Source organism: Eleutherodactylus coqui, chromosome 4 (genome assembly GCF_035609145.1).
Source record: "Eleutherodactylus coqui strain aEleCoq1 chromosome 4, aEleCoq1.hap1, whole genome shotgun sequence".
In the NCBI taxonomy this organism is placed as follows: domain Eukaryota; kingdom Metazoa; phylum Chordata; class Amphibia; order Anura; family Eleutherodactylidae; genus Eleutherodactylus; species Eleutherodactylus coqui.
Window position 1 is genome coordinate 225,596,654 of NC_089840.1, and position 27,567 is coordinate 225,624,220.

At 45.2% G+C, this 27,567-nt stretch overlaps 1 protein-coding gene across 6 annotated transcripts in view; it reads right to left on the minus strand.

The window, feature by feature from the left end:
- ANK3 (ankyrin 3) overlaps positions 1 to 27,567 on the minus strand; it is a 331,375-nt gene that overhangs the window by 73,968 nt on the left and 229,840 nt on the right. For 4 of the 6 annotated variants that reach the window (XM_066600798.1, XM_066600796.1, XM_066600797.1 and 1 more), the window contains 2 exons: positions 19,665 to 19,788; positions 8,324 to 8,426 (listed from right to left, as the gene is read on the minus strand). In XM_066600798.1, coding sequence (XP_066456895.1) covers positions 8,324 to 8,426; positions 19,665 to 19,788 — 227 coding nt within the window. The remainder of the gene's footprint in view (positions 1 to 8,323; positions 8,427 to 19,664; positions 19,789 to 27,567) is intronic. The other 2 variants (XM_066600799.1, XM_066600801.1) reach the window with 1 other exon arrangement.

The following is a 27,567-nucleotide window of genomic DNA, read 5'->3' on the forward strand; positions in this document are numbered from 1 at the left end:
CAGTCATATGAAAATTAAGACAAGAAATTGCTCCATCACTCCTTATGGCTTAGAGTTGTTACAACTGCGCTGCAGTCTTTACTGCACTTTTTTTTAAAACAAAGCCAGAAGTGGGTCCAGCCTGAAGTATAAGTCCTTCCTTTTTATGTCCCACTCCCTTAGAATTCACTTCTGGCTTTGGATGAAAAAATTGGCACAATAGTACAGGGTTACAATAAAGGAAATATACATTTTCAACATTTTATAGCAGGGATGTCTCACTCATTTTCACTGAGGCTACATCAGTCTTATGGCTGCCTTTAAAAGGCCGATTATAATTGTAAGATTGTATAGTAATAGTGGCTGCAATAGTAACAGTAACCCCAGTAGTAATACGATCCCCTATACTGGCCCCAGTAGTGAGCCCCATAGTGGCCCCAGTAGTAATACGGTCCCCCATAGTGACCATAGTAATGATAGTGACCTCTCATGGTGGCCCCAGTGATATATAGTGACCCCGTAGCAGCCCCAGTAGTAATAGTGACCCTGTAGTGGTCCCAGTAGTAATATGGTCCCCCATAGGGACCATAGTAATGATAGTGACCCCTCATGGTGGCCCCAGTGATATTTAGTGACTCCATAGCAGCTCCAGTAGTAATAGTGACCCTGTAGTGGCCCCAGTAGTAATAGTGCCTGCCATGGTGTGTCCAGTAGTAATAGTGCCTGCCATGGTGTGTCCAGTAGTAATAGTGCCTCCCCCACACACCCTATTGACCTCTGGCCGGGCAGCTTCCCTATAGGCATTCCACTCACCCAATCGACAGCTCAAGTCTGCCCACAGTCGCTACCGAGTCTGTGAGGGGGGAGGCAAGAGGTCAGCAGACTCGGTACTGCCGCTGTGGACCAGAACTGCAGGTTGGCTTGAGTGGAATGCCTGTTGCATGGCCATATAAAAAGAGATGGCAGGCCTTGTGTTTTAGGTGTATTTCATAGAAAGCAAAATATTATTGATGTAGCAAAACCACTTGCATGGCTTTTTAACATATTTCTTTACAGGGGCTTTTCAGGGACAGATCATCAATAATTGATTGGCTGGGCTCCACCACTTGGAATCCTGGCCAATCAGATAGTTGGGTGCCCGCTGTCAGTGCCGCCACACACAAGTGTGCAGAACAGAAGCCGCTGCTCCAACCCCTTGTAGCATTTGGCGCTTATAATTGTAGACTCAGCTCTCATTAAAATCAATGGGAGGTGTGCCTGCAGTTACAAGCACCAGCCACTGCACAGGGGGTCGAAGCAGCAGCTTCCACTCCATACCCCTCTGTATTGCAGAGCTGACAGCGAGTACCAATCAGCTGATGAGCCAAGGTCCTGAGTGGTGAACTCCGGCAGATCAACTACTGGTCTCCTATAATGAGTTTGTATGACAAATATTCTATGTGGTCGGGTTTTGACAAACCCGATCCCCTTGTCCCTCGACTACAGTTGTCTTGAAGAACTTTCCCCTTTGCATAAACACCCAGTATTCTGCAATCTCTTGCTCTCCGATCCCTCCCGGGTGCAGAGGTCACCAAAAGCTGCAAGTGCAAAACTTTCACCCCAATTTTATGCTACACATATTTTGCATGTCTACCTTTTGACCGGCTTTGGTTCTACATAACATTGAAAGTGTCCATTTCTTTAATATTAACCCTCTATGTTACATACTGAAGTTACATATTGCCTAATACTATTGTGGTGGCCACAAGGAGAAATGCTATTCTCCTAGACCTACTATATTGTGCAAAGCAACAGTCAGTATATATAAATGTCCGTGTTTACATTGCTTTCATATGTCTTCTACTTCATATTCTGTGTTGCATGTAAAAAAGCAGCTGGAACGATGATCCCACTACATTCAGCCATTTTTGGCCATACCCCAGCACTGGAAACTTTATTGTTCGGAATAGATTGACTCACGTAACACGGATAATCTTATGTGAGTGGCTCACAATTACCTGTTAGTCCAGGTGCGCAGATAGGCATGTTCCTGCCAAGCGCTTTCCCCTGTTCATTAGTAAATGTATTATTTAAACACCTGACGGCTGCTCGTTACAGGATTGTCGATGACCTCAAGTCAAGCAGATGGTTTCCGAAAACGAACAGGATTAAAAAGTTCACCCAACTGTAATCAGTATGTTACCTGGTTGTATACGCGCTAAAAGACGTCTCTTTACAGCTTCTCAGCTGTTCTGTGTCCTGAGGTCCGCCAACCTCTTACAGGATGGGGGATTTATACTTTCCAGATTAAACAAATGGCTTTGTAACAAATATTTGGCAAATGCTAGAAAATAAAATAACGCACAAGGTCTCCTAGATTTTAAGGACCAGATAGAGATATCTTTGTCAATAACATTATATGTGGGGCTGGATTTGTACCCTAGATTTTGCATTATTGGGAACACGGGAAGCAGAACCTGAGCATTGGGGTTATTGGACAGGATGATTCAAAAGTCAGGGCCACTTAGCATATGTTCAAAACGAAAAGAATGCAAGTAGAAAATTTTGTAGAACACTCAGTTGGGCAGGGGAAAACCTTTTGGCATTATGGTGGTGCCTGTTGCTCATCTTGATAGCATTTATCTTGGAATTTACCCGATAAACGTCAATAGAAAGGTGGTCATGGGATACGTGATTTAGGCTTATTTCACACGAGCGTATATCAGCCCTGTTTTGACGGCTGGCCGATATACGCTACCCATGTGAGGCATTGGTTATGCTGGGCACTTTTATGCTGGAACTTTTTTTTGGGACAGAATACGGCCGCTGCCATAGACTCCTATGGGAGCCTATGACAGCTGCCAGAGAAGGGAGGTGGGAGGGAGCTTAGCAGCATGACTGCTAAACTCTCTCCCCCTTCCCTCTCCCTCTCCTCCCCTTGTTGGCTGTCTGAAATAGGAGGGGGTGGGAGCTAGTATGCTAATGTCCCGCCCACTGCCCCTTGCCAGCAGCTCCTATAGGCTGAAACAGAGAGGGGGAGGGACTAGCTCTGCTAAACTCCCTCCCTATGTCGTAAGCTGGCAAGGGCCGTAGAGGGGGTGGAAGTTTAGCAGAGCTAAACTCCTGCCACTCCACACCCTCCCCTTCCCGGCTGATGATATTCCAAGGCTGCAGTATATATGTGCCGCAGCCTCGGCCGCCTGAATGGGCTTAAACGGGAGTTGCAGCCATGACTTGGTCATGGCTGCCTCTCCTTCACACGATTTTCGGCCGCGCTGTAGCCGTGACAAGGCTGGCTGAAAATCTTCACACCCATGTGAAAGAGCCCTTAAAGATAGAATTTCATCAGGCATTGATAGGTGGGGCCATTTTTTCAATACCCACAATGATTTTCAAGTTCTTGAAGATGTCATGTTGAGTATTAATAAAGTTGTTATGTTGAATTATGTGGTACCGAAAACACTAATTGCATGTTTTTTCAGATACCAGAAAATGCTATCAACCATCCAGGACAGAATTGGAATCATCTTAATGGTCACTAATAGAAGTTCACATGAGGTGGCCGAGGCTTTCAATCAAGAACACTCAGGAAGATGCCAGCGAGAGTGCGAACTGTCAGGAAACTTGATTCAGAAATTCAGGGGAACTTGTAGTGTTCAGGGGTTATTTATCCCAAACGGTGAACGTTGTCAGAAAAACTTTTTGTATCTGCCTTCTGCGCTGACTAGTAGATGCGGGTCCTGACGAGCAGACCACACACTGTGTGGATAGATACATGAAAAGCATGTTTGAAAACGGTCTGTCTAAACCACACAAGCCCTTTAAGGACATGTTTTACATAGTGCTTTAACATGCATTTGCTTAAAGGAGATGTCCCGCGCCGAAACGGGTTTGTTTTTTTTTAAACCCCCCCCCCCCGTTCGGCGCGAGACAACCCCGATGCAGGGGTTAAAAAAACCACCCGCACAGCGCTTACCTGAATCCCGGCGGTCCGGCGTCTTCATACTCACCTGCTGAAGATGGCCGCCGGGATCCTCTGTCTTCATGGACCGCAGGGCTTCTGTGCGGTCCATTGCCGATTCCAGCCTCCTGATTGGCTGGAATCGGCACGTGACGGGGCGGAGCTACACGGAGCCCCATTCAGAAAAGAAGACCCGGACTGCGCAAGCGCGGCTAATTTGGCCATCGGAGGGCGAAAATTAGTCGGCACCATGGAGACGAGGACGCCAGCAACGGAGCAGGTAAGTATAAAACTTTTTATAACTTCTGTATGGCTCATAATTAATGCACAATGTACATTACAAAGTGCATTATTATGGCCATACAGAAGTGTATAGACCCACTTGCTGCCTCGGGACAACCCCTTTAAGGACAAACCCCCATAAAAGAATATGCTGAATGTTATGAAAGAAAGAACAGAGATATCAATGCTGTTGATTACATTTAGCTTATTGGAATCTGACCACACAGGGTGCCACCTTTAGACTTGGGAACAATGTTTTAAGATAGTTCATAAAGTTTCATCTTAATATGGGTTGGTTCTCCTTGCCATACTTCTTATCACATTTTGCTTTCAGTCTCCTTGGCCAAAAGCCAGAGAGAACAGCTGAGGGTTGTTTATGAAATAAGAAGCATGTGTGGCTAATGGTAGATTAATAGAAGGTCATCGGGACTGTATACAACATGCACTTTGTATTGTAGGCTAGAGGAACGTGCATTCTACCGGAAATTCAATTATATACAATTTGGACACTTGCCATAAAACAAATGTAGGAAGAATTTGAAGAATATATACAGGAGGTCAAAAGTATTAACCCCCTGTAATCTTTTTGAATCTTGAGGTTTATGGGATTGAGACTACAATGTAATCATTAATGACTTCCTCCAATAACATACTAGCGCTGGTGTGAACCTCTGACCCACAGATGCTTAGTAGGCTAGGACTACACAGCGAATTTGGCTACGACACACATCGCAAAGCCAAAAATCGCATTGTCACTTTGCCTACGTCACACAGAATGTAAGTGAATGCATTTGTGCTACAACTTGCAATTTGTTGCAGCTCTGAAGCAACAGCTGCAAGAAATCCAGATCTGCTATAATCTATGGTGGCACCTAATATCAAGTGTGTACTCTCCCTGCAGTGCCAACGCAGGGGAAGCTAAGTATTACACATTTTATGAGTTTACAGTTCATTGAAATCAATGGTATACTAATATAATGATGGATCCTCTAGCGATGGTGGCAAACCTATGGCACACATGCTGGAGGGGGCACGCAGAGCCCTCACTGTTGGCACGCGCCGATGGCTGCTCTCAACAATAGGGATTACCGACCGGGGTGCCACAGCTACCGAGCCAGTAATCACTCAGCGGCACTGATAGCAACACTGATTCTGGCTGCACACTCTGACGTCAGTGTGCAGATCGCGGGGATCATCCTACCCGGAGCTCTTCTCCTTAGTTCCACAGGAGGAGAGGAGAAGGGAGGAAGCGTTCTGGGTGCACACACACTTCCAACAGTATGTGCACCCACATCAGCGCCGAGAAGAGGAGTAGTGGCGCTTAGACTACAAGGAGAAGGTAAGTATATGGGGGGTGCACCATTACTGCTGAGGCCACTGTGGGGGGGGGGGGGGGCACCATTACTACTGAGGCCACTGTGGGGGGTGGACACCATTACTACTGAGGCCACTGTGGGGGGGGGCACCATTACTACTGAGGCCACTGTGGGGGGGGACACCATTACTACTGAGGCCACTGTGGGGGGGGGGGGGGGGACACCATTACTACTGAGGCCACTGTGGGGGGGGGGGGGACACCATTACTACTGAGGCCACTGTGGGGGGGGGGACACCATTACTACTGAGGCCACTGTGGGGGGGGGGGGGCACCATTACTACTGAGGCCACTGTGGGGGGGGGGGGACACCATTACTACTGAGGCCACTGTGGGGGGGGGACACCATTACTACTGAGGCCACTGTGGGGGGGGGACACCATTACTACTGAGGCCACTGTGGGGGGGGGGGGACACCATTACTACTGAGGCCACTGTGGGGGGGGGACACCATTACTACTGAGGCCACTGTGGGGGGGGGCACCATTACTACTGAGGCCACTGTGGGGGGGACGCACCATTACTACTGAGGCCACTGTGGGGGGGACGCACCATTACTACTGAGGCCACTGTGGGGGGGGCACCATTACTACTGAGGCCACTGTGGGGGGGCACCATTACTACTGAGGCCACTGTGGGGGGGGCACCATTACTACTGAGGCCACTGTGGGGGGGGCACCATTACTACTGAGGCGACTGTGGGGGGGGGCACCATTACTACTGAGGCGACTGTGGGGGGGGGCACCATTACTACTGAGGTGACTGTGGGGGGGGCACCATTACTACTGAGGCCACTGTGGGGGGGGGGGACACCATTACTACTGAGGCCACTGTGGGGGGGGACACCATTACTACTGAGGCCACTGTGGGGGGGGGACACCATTACTACTGAGGCCACTGTGGGGGGGGGACACCATTACTACTGAGGCCACTGTGGGGGGGGCACCATTACTACTGAGGCCACTGTGGGGGGGGGGCACCATTACTACCGAGGCCACTGTGGGGGGGGGGCACCATTACTACCGAGGCCACTGTGGGGGGGGGGCACCATTACTACCGAGGCCACTGTGGGGGGGGGGCACCATTACTACCGAGGCCACTGTGGGGGGGGGGCACCATTACTACCGAGGCCACTGTGGGGGGGGGCACCATTACTACCGAGGCCACTGTGGGGGGGGGGCACCATTACTACCGAGGCCACTGTGGGGGGGGGCACCATTACTACCGAGGCCACTGTGGGGGGGGCACCATTACTACCGAGGCCACTGTGGGGGGGACACCATTACTACTGAGGCCACTGTGGGGGGGGCACCATTACTACTGAGGCCACTGTGGGGGGGGCACCATTACTACTGAGGCCACTGTGGGGGGGGCACCATTACTACTGAGGCCACTGTGGGGGGGGCACCATTACTACTGAGGCCACTGTGGGGGGGGGCACCATTACTACTGAGGCCACTGTGGTGGGGGACACACCATTACTACTGAGGCCACTGTGGTGGGGGACACACCATTACTACTGAGGCCACTGTGGTGGGGGACACACCATTACTACTGAGGCCACTGTGGGGGGGGGGGACACCATTACTACTGAGGCCACTGTGGGGGGGGGGCACTATTACTACTGAGGCCACTGTGGGGGGGGCACCATTACCACTGAGGCCACTGTGGGGGGGGCACCATTACCACTGAGGCCACTGTGGGGGGGGGGGCACCATTACTACTGAGGCCACTGTGGGGGGGGGACACCATTACTACTGAGGCCACTGTGGGGGGGGACACCATTACTACTGAGGCCACTGTGGGGGGACACCATTACTACTGAGGCCACTGTGGGGGGACACCATTACTACTGAGGCCACTGTGGGGGGACACCATTACTACTGAGGCCACTGTGGGGGGACACCATTACTTCTGAGGCCACTGTGGGGGGACACCATTACTTCTGAGGCCACTGTGGGGGACATCATTACTTCTGAGGCCACTGTGGGGGGACACCATTACTTCTGAGGCCACTGTGGGGGGACACCATTACTTCTGAGGCCACTGTGGGGGACATCATTACTTCTGAGGCCACTGTGGGGGACACCATTACTTCTGAGGCCACTGTGGGGCACACCATTACTTCTGAGGCCACTGTGGGGGACACCATTACTTCTGAGGCCACTGTGGGGGACACCATTACTTCTGAGGCCACTGTGGGGGACACCATTACTTCTGAGGCCACTGTGGGAGACACCATTACTTCTGAGGCCACTGTGGGGGACACCATTACTTCTGAGGCCACTGTGGGGGACATCATTACTTCTGAGACCTCTGTGGAGGACACCATTACTACTAAGGGCCACGGTCTATTTTGAAGTGGCCATGTCCTTTTTATAATGACAGAGGTAATAATCATACGTTGTGATATGCCTGACGTGTTGGCACTTTGCCATAAATGACTGGGTTTGTGGTTGCAGTTTGGCATCTCGGTCTCTAAAGGTTCGCCATCACTGATCTAGAGCAAGAGAGGTTTTCTTTTGTATTCAGTCACTGCTTTGCAAATAGATGAGGGTTTTGAACGATGGATCCCCCCTCCCCTTCGTCCAGAAATAAATAATAGGGTATTTGCAAAAAGATTTCAGAAGCCAGACAACTGCTTGTAAAATACATCTGTCATAAGAAAGAACATTAATTTTACTGATAGGGGTTATTACTGCTTCAAGTAGTCATATGTGTGTTTTCAGCAGGGAACATGAACTTACCTGATCCTTTGAAGGTGCAAGGAGTTCTTCAATCATCATACTGTCCCGGGCGAAAGAGCTCCTGTTCAGGGTGTAGGACCTATCCGAACTGAAGGAGCGGAGGCTGTTGTTGCATTTACAATTTACCACAGTACACGCAGATGACAATGAGATGGATGGGAAAAAAAGGAAACAATGAATGCAGCTTCCAGGGCAAAACAAAGTATGATGAAATAAAGTCTGATCAGAGCAGCAATGAATTTAGAAAACTGTACGAATGGGAAAAGAAACAAAAACCTTCGTCACAAATGATTCTGATAATAGAACTTTTGGAGGAAAATTTGCTATTGGGAAGAAAATAGTTTTATATACACATATGAGTTATAGTTCAGCAAACATGGCTGATAAGTGCACTTTACAGTAAACTTTATGTGTCACATGTGAATGGGACCCTGGAAGATACATGAAAGGCAGACTCCAAGCCAAACCCTACATCTAGACAAAGCAAACATATAAAAGGAAACATCCAGTAGGTCACTCTCACGTCAATCCATTATACTCAGTCTTCAAAAACATTACATGCACTTCACGGTTATTTAAGGCATCAGAACAGTGGCAATAATAGACGAGTGGGAAGATAATTGAAGGGTTTCCAAACAAGTTTGTAGACTGTCGGGTGATTAAAACTCAGAAATTATTTAATTATCTACAGAGATAAGTAGATCCAATAATTGACCATAAAAAGGTAATTTGCCTGCATGTATGAAACCGGTTATGCCAGGTTTTGGGCGAACTGTATCCCTAGAAGGTCTCAAGCAGGGGTGTAACTATAGGGGATGCAGGGGTTGCAGTTGCACCCCGGCCCAGGAGCCTTAGGGGGCCCATAAGGCCTCTCTTCTCCATACAGGGAGCCCAATACTATGAATAAAGCATTATAGTTGGGGACCCTGTTACAGATTTTGCATTGGGGCCCAGAAGCTTCAAGTTACGTCTCTGTGCAGCATGGTTTAGGTATGGGTACGGGTACAGATACAGATAGAGGGGGGGCCCAGCTCACCTTTTGCATCAGGGCCCCTGAGCCTTTAGTTACGCCCCTGGTCTCAAGTGATAATGCAAAACATCTTAGTGGTAAAATTTGAGAATTTTCTACTCTTTTGTAAAATTGGCCAAGTTGAGAGAGATAATTGGTGTTGTTTAGGCCACATTTATTGCTTAGAACAGATGGAAATAAATTTAGGGCAAATCACAGATTTAATAATTTTGCTACTTTTACTAAGCTGAAAATAAAAACTACTAGTTAATGTGGGGCACTAAATCTGAGAATCTACACTAGCTTTATGGTAATTGTGTCTAAAAAGACTATAGTAGACCAGTTACCGCATTAAAAGAGGAAACACAGAGCAAAAGTCCTTGAAAGATTTTTGTAGCTGCACACCTTTAAATAGGTTTTCCAGGACTAACATATTCAATGACCTAACATTGTGATAGGTCCATTGGTGGGGGCCTGCTGCTTGTGATCCCTACCAATCAGCTGATTGAAGAAGCCACTGCACTTGGGTTAGCACCGTGCCCTCTTCTCAGGCCTGTGATATTGTCATGTATGTCAGTTACATGGCCTGAAAGCAGCTCAATGCCATTCAATACACTGCGCAGATAAACCATTGACTTAGGCCAGCTTCACACTGGCGGATTCCAATTGAGAAATCTGCACGGAGGCTCAACGGCAAAATGGGGTATATGAAAAGCATGCATTTTTGATTTGTCCCTCACACTCGCGGATAAGAATTGCATATTATGCGAGCAGAGAAAAAAAAACGCAGCATGCTCCAATTTGCCACGGATTCCACATGGCTGATCTTCAAGCAAATACATGCCAGGATAGTGTATGGGGATTGTCGGCATGGAGCAAGTATGCAATGCATTGCATACTGCTTTGTGCTCCCGCACAGGAGGTACATGCGCAGTGCGCTGCCAAAGACCGCTCATGTTGAGAGCGCCCTTATTTTGCTGGGTGTAGGCGAAGGGGCATCATGGATCTATTTATTAAAGATAGCCATCTTATAAAATTTGGAAAACTTCTCTAGGTTGTGAGGAAGCAGTGATCTTAGACTTCTCATTGGACGCTGCCATAATTCTGATTCGGACGTTTCATGATCAGACAGGTTATAGACACACATTATTCTTCATTATTAGGCAAAAAACCAACTTACACACGCACTCCTCCCTAGGCACATATTAGAAACATAGCCTCACACAAGCAGCATTTCATGTATTAATAAGTACTGTGATCGTATAACCATTTATTTTTACTTAGACTATGTTCGGCATTTGTGGGCTTGTGAGTCATTTTATGAAGCAGCATCCAGTTTCGAAAGTGCCTACAAAAAGTGGAGCGACTGCACAAAGTAACCACTTGGGTTTCGACTCCTTCAGCTCTACTTTTTGTCTGTACTACTGGAGGCAGTCACTTCTGGGCAGGGATACATTTATGGGTGCAGTGTATCAGATCATAAGGAACCAGTATTACAGAAACATGCTGGAGTGAAGAAAACTTATAAAAGTCCGTCTGGCGTATTCTTCAAATGTGGGAATGAAAACAATAATGGCCTACAAATGGAGTCTAAGAAATGGATTGATGTTGCAAACTCCTTGTTCTACATTTGGGCATTAAGTTCAATAAGATCAATTGAAATGGTTCATTAAGCGTATGCATCTGACATGCATGTCTGTCTCAAGGAGCGTTCACACTGTGTTTTTTGTATGTGGTAAATATATACATATTTATGTTGTTAAGGCTGGATTCAGACGACCGTGTATCGGCTCGGTTTTCACGCCGAGCCGATATACGGTGTCCTCATCTGCAGGGGGGGATGGAAGAGCAAGGAGCAGGAACTGAGCCCCCGCCCTATCTCTGCCTCCTCTTCACCCCCTCTCCGCCCCTCTGATCTAAGTTCCGAGAATTAGCCCCGCCCCCGTCCCGCCTCTCCTCATTAAAAATAGTGCAGAGGGGCGGAGAGGAGGCAGAGAGGGTGCAGGAGCTCAGAGCACTGATCCTGGGTCTTCCAGCCTCCACCCCCCCCCCCCCCCGGCAGAGAGAGATGACTTATATCGGCTGGGCGTGAAAACTGGGCCGATATACATTTGTCTGAATCCAGCCTAAAAGTTACAAAAAACTTTAACAAATACATCGAGAGTGCTCGAGGTAAAACAGACAAGCGTATATGATCATATGGCCTATGTTTCACGGGTTTATGCCTAAACTCTGATTTTTTTGCAGTACAATGTAACAAAGTTGATTACGTGATTGTGTTCTGAAAAAAATACACATTCGTTTGCGTCATCTTCATAAAGACGTATACTTTTTTTGATATTTTTTTAATGAAGACATGTACTGCAAATGAGGTATACATTTGCATTCATTGTTACACTTTTGTGACGTATACTTATAGCTGAAGCTCAAAACTGTGAAATGTAGGTGAATGTATACTATATATGTTTGTCTATGTTTATCTATGTTTGTTTTCCTATATAACTATGTATACATTAAAATATACGTTTTTATACCTTTAACAGCATAAAAAACAGTATATGTTTTACGCATTCAAAAAGGGTGCTCTCCATAAGGAGAAAAGATAGCGTTTCTGACCCCCATCCCAGGCCTCTCACTAGCAAAGCCAGACTCCTACTGTACACTGATGAGGGGCAAATACCCTGAAACAGCTGACTGTACATGGAGTCTGGCTTTGCTTTTAATTCCCAGTCATTGTTACAAGGCTTGTATAAAGAATCTAAACTTTGGCTTGAAGGAATGCTACCTTCCAATAGGTGGCGCTGTGGAGGTATTATTCCATCTCCCTTATTTGCATATTACCCAGAGGAGCATGAATGGCCTTTTGAGTCTCCTCACTCACCATCTAGGTGCTCTCCCCAAGGTGAAAAGATAGTGTTTCTGACACATTCAAAATACGCAGTGTGAATGTTCCCTTATACAGTTGCACATGTCTACCATTGACTACCATTCAAAACAACATACGCTGCTCTATCCCATTTTTATTTCACTAAACTTGAGGAGCTCATATCGGGCCACGAATATATGATGGCATTTTTTGTTTTTTTTTCACTTATTTTTGGAAATACATTAGATGCCCTAATTCTGCTGCCCCTTTTGGAACTCTGTAAGCTCTTATCGGCAGGGTTTGCTCTCCTTTTATTTCACTGATGAGAATGTTGGCACCATCTAAAAATGGTTGTTATCACTGTAACGATTCTGCAGGACAGCTTCCTTTTAGGGGCAAGTGTTCTTGAAAAGAGGGGTGGTGTTACGGATACGAAAATGTAGATTTATGGGCTTAAAAAGGACCTATCGGCTTCCGTTTTAGTAAATAATTGTATTCCCCATAATTTAACAATGCCTTTCTCAGAAATCTATGTTGTGCCGTTCTTCTATTATTCCTCCTGGAAATAAATTAATAAATTGACAACAGGGTGTCAGCAATGATTGGACAATGGGCACGGATACACCCCAAAGTGTAACACCAACTTGTCAGTTTATTCTTAACTTCTAGGAGAAGTAACAGAAGAATAGTGCCATGCATACAGAGGAAGCTTCAGAATTGTTATACCATGCGGAATACAATGATTTACTTAAGCAGACGTGTCAGAAGAGGCGTCGGGTCCTCGTTAAATAATGGATTGTGAAATAAAGCAGAATTGGAGGTAGAATTCCCCATAATCTAAAAGGCTGAAGCATCTTTTCTCACAACACGGGGTTTAGCCGTCGCTCTGTTATTTATCCTAGAAATGTATGAAAGCATTAACAATTGGGTGTTACTCATTAGGGGCTTGTTCTCACACTGTCACTGTCCAATTAGTATCAGGCCGGCTTCACACAACCATAATCCTATTGCGGAATCCGTGAACAGTGTCCACATGGAGGATCCGCAGTAAATCACACACATTGAAAGGTACGTATTTTCGCATTCTACTTCAAACTCTCGTTTACGAATTGTGTATTCCACCAGTGGAGGAAAAATCGTAGCATGCTGTATTTTGCTGCAGATAGCCTCTATTAAAGTCAACGGAGGCCGTCCGACCTTAAGACCATACGCAATTAACATTGTGGATAGGCCGTGGGTATTTTAAAAGAAATCTGTACTGCGCATGACCACCTGCACACCTTTGCAGTCATCCACATTACAGATTTTACAAGGGGTAGGGAGGGGTATCATCACAAGAGAGCACCTAGAAGGTGAGTGAGGAGACTTATAAAGCCATTCTGGGAAATATAGGCAAATAAGAAAAACCAAGCCAGAATCTATACACAGACAGCTGTTTCGGGGTGTGTCTGTGTATGAATTCTGGCTTGGTTTTCAAATCCCAATCATTATTATAAAGACCTGTATAAAAGTGTCTGACATTGATTTGCAGGAATGCTGCCATCCAATAGGTGGCGCTGAAGGGGTCTTGTTCCATCTTCCTTATTTGCATAGATTTTGCAGGTACATGAGGTTGCCGGGGTCACAGCATGCAGAATCTGACCCGGTTGCGTGCAGCCAGCCTCAGACGTTTGTACAGACACACCCTTTTAACAAGGGCAATGGTAACACCCAGTTGTCGATTTATTCATACATTTCTTGGAGGAATAACTGAGAAACAGCACAATGCAAACTTTTAAGAGAAAAAAGCTTCAGAATTATCTCAACAGACATGTGAGGACTGATGAAACTATGAAAGTATGACTACATCACTGGTCCTTAATAAAATGATAGGCTGCAATATACCAAATTCAGAATTAGCCCCCCAAAATATACATACATAAAATGCCCTGCACCCACTTATAAAATGTGTTAATTAGTATTCATTTTCCAATTAGTTAAAAAGTTAGTAAACAGGAAAAGCTGCTTTAAAATCAATTGCGATGAACTTTCTTCCAGCAATGGATAAAACGTACAGAACAGAAAAACACAACTTTCCAAATCTGGAAATAAAAGGAAAGAATTGGCACGCCACAGCACAATAAAAACCAATATGAATGACAATGAGCAAAAGTTAAAAGAAACAGTCTAAACGATGGATTACATGCCTGCTTACCTGATCTTAGGACTAGTTTAAAGAAATTTATATTGAACAAGGAAAAAAAAAAAGTAAAAAATAAATAAAAAATCAGAGGCAGCAAATGTAAAAACTATAAATGAATAAGCAGTTGGAGAACGGACGTCTCTGCACATGTTATACACAAATATATCCGGATAGTTACCAGTGAGAGAACATCTTGTTAACCAAGTACAGACATTTAGAAAGGATATTATGTGTATAACATGAAATCTGTGACTGGATATGTAAAACAATTCCAAAATAGAATAAAAGCTTGATGAATGACAGCTTTATCTGAGCAGCAATAAGATGTATTCGATAGATATAAAGTAATATGCACCTTGAACTGCAATGAGCATCTGATGTATGGGGTGTAATATCCAGGGTCAGATTACCTATAGGCCTATGTCTATAGGTGACCACTGGAGGACGTCACTTATGGAAGTCAAAATGTCCACAAGGATACATTGAGTAAGGTGTATGTACATGTAGTGTGTGTTTTATATGTTAAGGGGTTGTCCGGAGAGAAAAATACTTACCTGATCCAGGCCACGTCCAGCAGTCCTGGCGCCTCCAGTTCTGGTCCAGCTGTGACACCGAGTCGCATGGTAATGATTCTGTAATGATTCTTGTTGTCTGATATGATTGCAGGAGGATGGCTGACTGGCTAATTTTAAGAACTCTCCGAGCCCCCTTCTCTGTCACGGAAAATGCATAAGCAGAGAAGTAGGTTGGCTTAGTTATTAAAGAGAACCTGCCACCAGCTATGAGCACCAAAAACTAAGCTATAGTGCTCATATTGCAGGTTCCCAGAAGCCTGGGGATATATTTTTTATACGTACCCGCCTCCCCTTTTCCACGCTAACACTCTTGAAAGTTGGTGCATGGACCATGCGGTGGGCTCAGTGGGAACAGGGAGCCGGGTAAGTTTAATAAAGTACATCCCAAGGTCTTGGGAACCTGTCCTATAAGAACCATAACTCAGTTTATGGTCCTAATAGATGGTGGCAGGTTCCCTTTAAAATGAGAAAGTCAGTCAGCCCCCTGCAATGAAGTCACCGACAAAGAGTAGGGGAAGACTATTCCATACCACATGACCCAGTGTCGTAACTGGGCCAAAAGTGACAGTGATTGGTTCAGTTTTTCTCTCCCCAGACAACCCTTTTAATTGACCCCTCACAGTGCTGTAGAATTGAGAGGACGACACTCAGGGTGATAAAATGCAGAGCAGGCAAACATATTAAAGCCATACACAAAATTAAGTGGTGGCCTGATGGGTTAAATCTAAGAGGTCCATTTACACGCAAAAACAATCTTTTAAACGACTGAAAGTTTTAGCGATCTTTTTGCATAAAGTGTTAATGGCCACTGATGGCCATTAACACTTTATTATCTTCATTTGCATGTAAATGGGCCTTCACAAGCTGTCTTCAGAGCCCAGCGTGATTAATCACACACTCAGCTGCGCGCACAGCTGTGTTGTTCTCATCGCAGGTGTCGGCAGAATACAATGTTAACTGCCGACTCCCCGCAGAGATAACTGCATGTGGTCTACTGACAGATAAAAGTTTTTGCTTTATCTCCAGTAGCTGAACAATGGATTTTAAGTTCACCTTAAACGCCTGCGTTTACATGTAACGATTATCACTCAAATTCGTTCGTTTGAACGGATTTGGGCAATAATTTTTGCGTGTAAATGTGACCTTAGATAATTTGTGGCTACAGGCTCCTGAGATATAAATTCATTGCTGGTAGTAATCCTATACTTTTATAACCACCGGTGAACAATTGGGTGGAGCTACGGTATTAGAATGATGCAACGTCTTTCCTACTTCTGCATATCTTCTAAATTGTATTGACTACCTTTAGAAAGAGACTTCATATCATGACATGCCTTGAAAAAGTCTCGGTTTTCACTAGAAACTTCTTTAGGGCTTTTACTTTGAAAGGCGGCATTATTGGCTTAAACATTGGCCCATCAGCAAACACGCCGATGTAATCCAAAACACTGGCCGTAATCTCCGCCACCAACACAGTGCCGGGTTTTGTTTTGAGCTTTGAATAAGCTCCGCAGAGAATGTATGGCCATGTCCCCGGCACTCCAGAGAATCCAGGGGGCTAGATCTCCAACAGCAGAGCTTTAACAGGCCGGAATTCCACATGCAACGTGTAATATCCTTATAAACTGATGGGCGTTTGGTTCCTTCAGAAATCCAAGCAAAGGAAAACCCATCTGAATTCTAGTTAACTGGTCTGTTAATATGGTGGATCCTTATAAAAGGGGCATCCGGAAATAAAGCTACCAAGTAGAATAAGCTACAGAATTAGAATCTGCTAAATTGGTTAGAAGACAAATGGAGGTAGCTCAGATGTGAGAGTGTGCTAACGTGTAATGGTTAACTGGGGAATATCTGGAACATTCAATGCTGAAAGCTTTCCATAGGGTCTCCATCTTTTTGCATGTTTTAACCCTTTCCAATCCACTGTCTGACATCTAAAGACATTCTGATTGAAGCCTGTACAGCTCTGATGTCGGAAAACGTCCAGCAGGGTATTCTTACTGTATATTACTGGCCGCTCTGTTGTCGGGGGGCCTCTCCAGCATGTCCCATACCACAGTACTGGCTCTAGCCAGCAGATGGTACCGTTGTATAATGGCAGAAAGAGAAAACCCCCTAGGAAACCCTGAATCCAAAACTGGATTGCAAAGGGTTAAAAAAGTTGAATGGAATTGGAAAAAAAGGGTAATTATTGTCTTTCAGAAATGGTGCCACTCCTGTGCATAGGCAGTGTCTGGGATTGCAGCCAATCTCCCTATTTAATTAAATGGAGCTAGGCCACAATACAAAACAAAGCCATGAAACAAAAATTATGTGTGTCCAATACTGGACAAACGTCTTAAGCTACATTTCACCACTTTTTATATGTGTTTATAGCAATCCTCCGATCCTGGATAAAGATGGCCGTTCCGTTTCTCTGACCACCTGATGCACACTATGTATTAGCATGCTTCAGTAGTCTAAAGCATTCTACTGTGATCGGTCACTGCTCTCACATGGGCAGCAGTGGCCTATCAAAGCAGCATGTAGTGTCTTGGACTAACGATGCATTCTAATACACAGTGTGCATCAGGTTGTCAAAAGGCTGGAGCAGTCATCTTTCTTTGTACAGGACCGGAGGGTCGCCTTAACAGCATCGGTTTTGTTTTAAAGGGGTTATCCAGCCCCCATAGTTTTCTTGAAACTTGCTCATGGTAGTGAAAAGCGTAGACAAAGTCATTTTCGCCTCCTCTCCCATTGTGCTGAAGTCCCTTGCTGCTCTCTAGGTCCCACAGTGTACTATCCTGACAAGCAGAGAGTACCTGAAGTCAGTTGGCAATTGGCTCAGCGGTCAGATGAACCTGGTGTTGTCATTACTGCAGGAGGAACCTGATAGCAGCAGGGGAGTGCTGTGCGAAAGGGGGAGAGGAGTACGACTCTTGTCTATGTTTTCCCACCACCCTAAGCAAGTTTCTAAAAAAAATGGTGCTAAATAACTCCTTTAAGCTTGTGCTCAGGCGCCTAGCTCTAGTGTGCAAAGGTAGTAGACACACTGTGCCATGGGGCTCAAGGGGCACAATGGGCTCTCTACAACATCTCTTCTTTGCCATATGGTATGTGTGGGGTGGTGTTGAGGGAAGGGGGGTGTTAGAGATATTGTATTGGGGTCCAGGAGCTTTTAATTGTATTGTGGACTATGCTGCACGAATACATGCTTACAGTATGTGGGTGCAGTTGAATTTTGTATGGACCGATTTGTTTTGGAATGGCCATGATAATATAGGGCAGTTGCACTCCACCTGTCTGCAGGGATGGTGTCTTCTGCCATACAGTCAGATGTGATACAATGAAACAGCTTTTGGCACTCTCAGAATGTGATACATCCTAATTTGTTGCAGTATGGTGCTGTCACTGATCCAGGGCTTGGATCAGTGACAGTGGGTCAGAAAGTCTTCAGACCCTTTCACTTTCAAGTGTCTGATGACTTTAAGGACCCACTGTAATGTTTAAATATAAATATATGGACTGCTTTTCCTGTCAACATTTAATAAGATGAAATCCATGTGACCATATACCATTACATGACTGAAAATGAACGGTTAATAATGGAACCTCTGCTTCAGGTATGTGGTTGATGGACATGCAAGGTGTTTATTCAAACCAAGACAAAAATATGGAAAGAGAAGCATTTTTAATATTTGGCCGCTACTTAACACTGTTCTATAATCCACAGACTCTTGCAAAGATGATCTAGTGATTAGTACACAAAAATCAGCCAGAACATTAAAATATTGTGTAGGTCCCCTTTGTGCATTTAAAACAACTTTTGACTATAGATGAGCGAGTATACTCGCTAAATCCGGCACCCGAACCTTCCGCTCGAGACGGAAGGTTCGGGTGCCGGCAGCGGGCACGGAGCTGCGGGGGAGAACGGAGGGGAGATCTCTCTCTCCCTCTCTCCCCCCGCTCCCTCCTGCTGACAGCCGCTACTCACCGCTCCCCCACGCCGGCACCCGAACCTTCTGTCTTGAGCGGGGGAGATACTCGCTAAAGGCAATGCTCGCTCGAGCAATTGCCTTTAGTGAGTATACTCGCTCATCTCTACTTTTGACTCATCAAGAAATGAAGTCTTCAAGTGGTGTCCTGTTGTATTTAACACCAAGACCTCAGCAGCAGATCCTTCAAGTCCCATAGGTTGCAAGGTGGGGCCTCCATGGTTCAAACAAGCATCAATGAGCTTTGGGCACCCATGATCCTGTCTCCAGCTAACCAAGTGTTCTTCCTTTGGCCACGTTTGGTGGGTATTAGCTACTGCATACGGGGAACATCCCAAAAGACCTGCCACTTTATAGATACTCTGACCCAGGCAACTAGCCAACATAAATTTGGCATCCAACACATTAAATTCAAGAACTGACTGTTCACTTGTAGCCTAATCTCTCCTACCCCTTGATATTTGCCATTGCCATGAAATACCACGTCAGTGTTAATCACTAAACATGTCAGTAGTTTTAATGCGATGGCTGATCGGTGTATACACCTCACTAGCTTTACTCAAACTATACTTTTCAATGCGTCAATGCAATGCACACACATTAGATTCCCAGGTAATAGAAACAGGTTTTGTGACTTCTCATGATTATGAAGTAGAGTCTCGAAGCAAAAAGACAATGTAGACGTTAATGTCAATGATGTAATATGGAATGCAGTGTCACCACACTGGGACTTACCTGGCTGATCTGGCTCCGAGACTGAAGCCCATGTATCCTTCTTGGGGCAAAGAATCGTCCCCTAGCTCTTTCAGATCTTGTGGTCCAAGGTATTTGTCAGTGTCACCTGTCATCGCATCTTCACCTAAGAAAAAAGACTGATTGTTTAACTACAAGCAGCACCTCATACAATGACGATGATGGCTTCGTACTGTAGATCACCATTGCGAGCACTCTGACTTCTAATCAATGACATAACAGAGCCCTGGGCCATTTTCCATACAGAAATCTCAATAATGCACACCAGCACCAGGAAACACATAGATAACCGGGTCCCTGGATGTTATGTCCAATGTTATGAGGATACATGCTCAAAAACAGATGTTCCTATGCAGGAGGTAGCTCTGTTGGGTAAGGTCATACTACATGGCATGAATGCACTGATACTACAGTATATTATGTATCACCGATTTGTAGTTACTTAAACCTGGGTGGGTTTCTTCATGTGCACATTTGGCAAATTCATTGTGCATCTGTAACAAAACTACAGTGCAATTTAAGCAGGGTTTTTACTGCGCTTTCTACAAAGAAAACATGTGGATTTTGCAGATCTGTATGACACCATAACAACTGGTCGGGCTTCAATTTTGTTGACCCTTGTTAAATAAATATCTTTCCCCCCTATTAATTCAGTTTTTGAGCATAATCATCCTCATTACGCTATCATGTTATATTCCAATATTAGAAAACCCGGAAGAATGAAAAGCTGTTAGCATATTTATTTCTTGTTGTTAGTTCAGCCCCAACCTATTCTGCAAAGCTGTATAGAGATTATCACCATTCACATCAGTCCCTGTCCCCAACGGGGCTCACAATATCATTTCCCCTTCTCAAATATACACATAGTGCCAAATGGATACCAAGTTATCTGTTTCTGGGGTGTGGGAGGAAACGGAGCTGAAGGCCCACGATTTAAATTGTGTCATTTTTAGCAATGCCTGTTTGAGGGAGGCTTAACTCTTTCCCGACAGCCATACAACTATTTACTGTATATACCCAGTGCAGTTAGCATGTATATAGACATCTGCTGTAAATGCCGTGTATGAAGAGGGCTTGGGAGGCAAGCCCCTTCCATACACAGCAAGAATAAGCTGTCTTTAACAGCCGACACCTGCCCCCAACAGCCATGAATAGAGATCACTCAGATTGGGGATGTTAATTCCTTAAATGCTGCTGTCATTTCTGACAGCAACATTTAAATGTTCAGATCAACAGGGATTTAAATGCCCTGAATGGCTCCACCATGATAAGATTGCGGAGGTGACATCCAGGTGTCATGGCAGTCTGGTACCTTCTAAAGGCTTCTAGGGCTGCTATGATTGTTGGTCTGTCAGGACGTGTCAGTGGCACATCTGTATTAGGAAGTCTGTTAAAATACAGTAAAATGCAATACCATAGTACTGAATTATACTGTATAAGCAATCAAACGATCACAGGTTCAAGTCCCCTGTTGGGACTAAAATAATAAAATAACTCGATACACAAAAAGGCCAGAATTGCAATTTTTTTTGGTCACTAAAAAGTCATATGTATTCCAAAATGGTAACAAAAAAAAAAACACACTACAGGTCATCCCACAAAAAATTAGCCTTCACACAGCTCCATCGACTGAGAGATAATAAAATTATGGGGGATTGGGGGCGGGAGGTATAGTTAAAAAATTGTGACAGAAAGCAATTTTAAAATTATATATATATATATATATTTATTTAACTTTTTAAAGTAGTACTATATAGTAGTACTGTATAGATTATCTGCAACTCGCCACCGGTTGTGTTGACATGTCATCCTTTGAGCCCAGAGTGCGGATATTACTGTCTCCAATTTTCAGTAAGGTTGGGTTCACACGGGACGGATCTGCAGCAGAAATTTCTGTGCTGTAAATCCATCCGCAGCTCCTAATCCCAAGATTAGCCAGTCAAGTAGATGAGATTTTGCAAAAATCTTGTCCACACGTGGCGTCCAATCTGTCGCAGCAAAGCCGGGCAGAACCGGCAATGCGGCACGGATTGACAGCCGCAGCATGTCAATTCTTTTTTTTTTTTTCTTTTGCGGCCTCACTCCTCCCTATGGGGAGAGAAAGCTGCAACAGTATACCGGTGGCCAAACCGCTCCAAAACCCGCAGCAAAATGCTGTGGGTTTTGAAGCTGCGGCTCTCATGCAGAAATCTCGTGGCTTTTCGGTGCGGCCAAGCCGCGAGATTTCCATCCCGTGGGAACCCAGGATAGGCAGTAAAACAACACAAAACAACCCCCCCCCCCCAAACTTAAAAGTAGACCCAATGTGTAGGGGAATCGGGAGGGGTAAAGCAGGATAAGACATTGATCCAAGGAGTTTCAAACAACCCAGCACCCCTGCTGATTAGCGGTTTTCAAGTGAATAGCACAATGGAGCTGTACTACTGTAGTTCCAACACACAGCAGCTCAGGCACTAGGACAGCAGTTACACTAAATGGCAGAATGCTAAGTGTCAGGACCCCCTAATACTGAGCCTAGGCCCTCTAAAATAAACCTAGAAAAATCTCTCTTTTCCTTGGTCTGGACAACTCATTTAAGGATCTGGTGTTGCCAAAAACAGACATATTTTTAGGTCAAATATGACTATCTGGCAGTGCTCACATGGGCAGATTTGTATTGAGGATTCCGCGATTGCCGTCCGCGCGGGTGATCCCTGGTAAATCTTTGTGATTGAAAGATAAGCATTTTTTGCTTTTTTATTCACACTTGTGGATACTAACTTCTGTAGTCCGCGAGTGTAAGAAAAATTGCAACATGCTCTATTTTGCCACGAAATCCACGTGGACGGCCTTCATGGGTGTCAATGAAGGCCGTCTGACCTACAGCCCATAGCAATTAACATTGGGTATGCAAGGGGGCGGGAAATACAAAAAAACAAAACAAAACAAAAAAATACCCTGCACTGCACGTGACCGCCTGCGAGTCTCCATGGTCATCCACAGTGCAGTTATAGGAGGTACACAGGGTCACCGGCCAGGCTCACAGCTGGAATCCGCTGCAGGACTACCTCATGTGGAACCCGACTCGCTCGTTTGAGCCCAGCCATACTATGTCATATAGGAGTCATAATATGTGAGGATATCAAATGTTTCCATCAGTAATTGTCTCTCCATGCAATGTGAAGTCAGACAAAGGCTGATGGAGGCACCTGGCAAAAACAGAAAAAAAAAAAAAGACTGGGAGCCCCTCCCCAATACCTGTATGATATAATGCACAAATAATGTACATGGCCATACACATTAGATAGTCATTGACACCAGAGGCGTTACTTGAAGCTTCTGGGCCCCGGTGCAAAATCTGTAACAGGGCCCCCAACTATAATGCTTTTTTCATAGTACCGGGCTCCCAATATGGAGAAGAGAGGCCTTATGGGTCCCCCTAAGGCTCCAGGGCCCGGGTGCACCCCCTGCATCTCCTATAGTTATGTCCCTGATTGACACTGATGCTAATCTAATGTATATGAAACCATTAGAAAGTCCCATGTTTAGCCACTGGGGAGGACTGGAGAGAAGTAGGTGCTGGAGGACCAAGGTCAAATACCCTACTTGGCTTCACTAGATTGCAGCCCTGATGCAAAAAAACCTGATCTGTACTTTAACGCATAGTAAGGGAAGGTCTGAACCACCTGCCACCAATTCCATTGTATGGTCAATATTAGGATGAAGAGTTACTGTGTTTTTGCACTAAGTTTTAGAAACAGACTGCTGGAGAAGGTGGTTACCTAGCAGATGAGATAATAAGACCACAATGATCAGAACTGTAAGCGAAGGGCCATACTATAAAAGTGTTGCAGCATTAAGTGTAAAGCCATAGGACGCATCACTCCCTGATATCCGGACAGCATTTTCCATATTTCTCATTTGGTTCTTCAAATATTTCTTTTCTCATATACTATTCAAAAGAGAAAGAGCAGGAGAGAGTCGCTCTCTGGGCTTATTGCAGTATGTACTAGAAATCTAGACAAATATCCGCCTCGCCACATCTTATATACAAATATGCAGGATGTGTTCTCATATTTACACCTGATAAAGTGCCATAACCAATTCCTATGTGGGCTGAGTAATTGGGAGAGATACATTTATACGACGGTCTCATGCATTAAAGGGGTTGTCCCGCGAAAGCAAGTGGGGGTATACATTTCTGTATGGCCATATTAATGCACTTTGTAATGTACATTGTGCATTAATTATGAGCCATACAGAAGTTATCAGAAGTTATTCACTTACCTGTTCCGTTGCTGGCATCCTCGTCTCCATGGTGCCGTCTAATTTTCAGCGTCTAATCGCCGGATTAGACGCGCTTGCGCAGTCCGGTCTTCTTTTCTGAATGGGGCCGCTCGTGCCGGAGAGCGGCTCCTCGTAGCTCCGCCCCATCACGTGCCGATTCCAGCCAATCAGGAGGCTGGAATCGGCAATGGACCGCACAGAAGCCCTGCGGTCCACCGAGGGTGAAGATCCCGGCGGCCATCTTCACCAGGTAAGTAAGAAGTCACCGGAGCGCGGGGATTCAGGTAAGCACTATCCGGTTTTCTTTTTTAACCCCTGCATTGGGTTTGTCTCGTGCCGAACGGGGGGGCTATTGAAAAAAAAAACCCGTTTCGGCGCGGGACAACCCCTTTAAAGGGGCTGTCCGGTTACAATACAAGTGTTTAAAAAGAAGTCCAACTATTGTGAAATAATAAAAGCAGTGATAGGCCGCACAAACTGATTTTTTGCTGCGGAATCTGAGGTCGGCGTCCGCACCTCTGTACCGTGGATTCGCAACAAATGCCAATTGTTACATGCTATGGAAAAGTGATTCTTTCTGCACACAAGTGGAAACAAATTGCGATTTATGCTCGCGGAGGAAAACAAAGTAAATAAAATCGCAGCATGCTTCATTTTTATGCGGATTCCACATGGGCAGCTTCCATTGAAGTCAATAGAAACCGTCCGATCTGCACCCTTTCGCAACAGCCTAGCGTCTGCGTGGAAGAATAGACATGTGAAAAAAAATCTGTACTGTGCATGTCCGACAGATGCAGTACAGATGAAAATGAGAGAAAGAAGGTATGCAGGGTCGCGGTCAGGGTCAGATTCCGCTGCGGGTCATGTGCAGGCGACCATACTGAGCCTCAGACTTGGTGATCCAGCGCTGCAGCCCCGCGTCTTCTTAGTCATTATTGTGGAACTGGTACTGCTGCAGCCAATCAGAGGCCACAGTGGTCAGGTGCCATCCTCCTGACATTTTGGTGCCAAGCATCTGCGCAGATTTTCGAGGACAACTGCATCGGACTGTTCCACAACAGAGACAAGGTCCACCATGAGGCTGCAAGCTAGATCACAGAGTCAGAAGAAGGGGTACCGCTGCTTCTATTATGTTAACGAAGTTAGACTTCTTTTTAAAAATTTGTATTGGCACTGTAGAATCCCTTTAAAATTAACCACACATGCAGAAGCAACTATGGGAGTAAAAGCTGACGGCAAACCCATTAACTATCAGGTAATTGCATAAATAATAATTCCCCATTACATGGTTGTTTACAAAATAATTTTACACTTTGACACTAAATTTATAATCATGTTGGAATTTCAAAGTGTCATTTGTTACTGCACTACCGGCCCCAAGCGGGATCCAGGCTACTATGAACATAGTATATAAGGCCGAAAAAAACATATGTTCATCCAGTTCAGCCTCTTACCCTCCAATGTTGATCCAGAGGAAGGTAGAAAAAAAACAATGAGGTAGCAGCCAATTTTTCACATTTAAGGAAAAAATGTTTTCCTGACTCTAACCTAGAGTCCACCAATGGATGTGATACCGCAGGCTGTCACACGAAAACCTTTTATGACAGTGAAGGACTGCAAACTCCATACAGCCCTGAAAACACGTAACTGGAATGTCATGTGATGAGAAAAGGGATTCTGGTAATCATGCTACCTTAAAATAAGCTTTTAAAGACAATTTCCTATCTTTTGACATATTATACACAAATGTCAGGTTTGGTGGGAGTCCAGACACGGACATGACTAATTTGCGAAAAATGTTAGAATGAAGAGGCTGCAGTGTTCTTCCAATTGCCTTGTCGTTACAGCTGTAATGGCATCACTTAAGGAATCCAAAAGAAGCTGAAAGGGCTCAGAAAAGAAGCAAAGCTCGTTGGAGGGTTTCAGGAACCATAGACTTGTATAGAAGAGCAAGCACACGGAACTCTGAAACGAGTCGGAACCAGGGAGCCGGTGAATATAAAAAAAAAAAAAACACATCACCCGGCTCCTTGTCACCTCCCCTAAGAGCGCCATAGCTTAGTTTATGGTGCTGTAGTAAGGTGACGGGACCCTTTGAAACACATCCCTACTTGGTCTTCAAAGAAGGTTTGGGGTAACCCATGCCGTAGAGCCAGTTTCACACGAAGGGATTAGATTTGTGGATGATCAGCGGTATTCCGCACACATTAAAATAATAGAACGTTTGCATATCCGCTCAAATTAACGGATAGCGACTGCGATTTCTGCGAGCAGAAATAAGATCGCAGCAGGTACTATTTTTGTGCAGATTCTGCACGCACAGCTTCCATTGAAGCTGTCCGACCCGCGGCCCAACTGCAATTGACATCCATGGTCATACACAATAAAGAATTATAGTTATGCGGGGGTCGCCGGTGGTGGTCAGAGCCGGATTCCGCTGTGGCCTCCCGTATGCGGAATCCGACCCAGCCGTGTGAGACAGGCTTTAGTCAGATGAATGCAAATTTCACATGTGACAGATGCATCCTTACGTATGCAACTCTATGCATCTGTGCGAGATCGTTATGTAGAAGCTGCATTTTGATACAACTTCAGAATAACTGAAGGGTTTATTCCCAGGTTGCAGAAATGCTGCGGAAAAAACCTCAGAGGAAACGTTTACTATTACAGTGAATGGGATTAAAGCTAATTTTCTGCTGTAACTGTACTGTATCTCTTACCTGCAGCTTTGCTGTCTTTCCACAGCATTAGTGAATGGAGAGCAAGGTAGTAGTTCAACTTTGCCCATTTGCTATTGGACTAAGGGTGACCATACATACTAGGCTGGTGACACATCATCATATTTCAGCAGCATTTTTGCATCTGCAATACAGATGTGCGTCCCGGCCAGACTATGGGTCAACTGACCCAAACTCCAAGCTTCATAGATTCTTGTGGTGCTTGGGGATTGGGTCAGGAAACAAGCAGTGACATAAAGGTGCAACTGAAATACGGTGATGTACCATCAATCTCACCTCTACATTGGCTGAATCCATCTAAAGGTTCGATCAATCATCTAACACACTCAGTGTAAAAAAAAAAAAAAAAAAGAATCCATCCCCTAGAAGGAGTTGTCGAAATTGAACAAGACTTTATATGTGTGATTAGGCGGTCGGGCATGGAGGCTCTAGTATCCTGTTGTACCGCCTCTAGCTTGGATACAAGATGTGATACAGGCAGGCAGGGAGGCATATAGGATCCAAACAGTATCCTGCAGCATATCGCTCCACATTTGCTCTAGATCACACCCATAGGCTGTTGTAGTTGACGTCCCTGATGATCCTGTACATGTTCTATAGGCGATATATCTGGCGACCGGGCAGCCACAGAAGTGTGACAATGTTGTGGAGACATTCCTGTGACTCCCTTGTGTCCCATTATCCTGCTTGATGCCTCTTGGAAGCCGCCATGAGAAGAACACATGTGGCTGCAGGATGTCCCTAACATATCGCTGAGCGGTTATTGTCCCTCATACCACTACTAGGGGTGACCGATTGTTGTATGTGATGGCCCCCCCAGACCATCACACCAGCAGAGGGCAGTGTGCCGCTCCACAACAAAGGCAGGATTGAGGTGCACA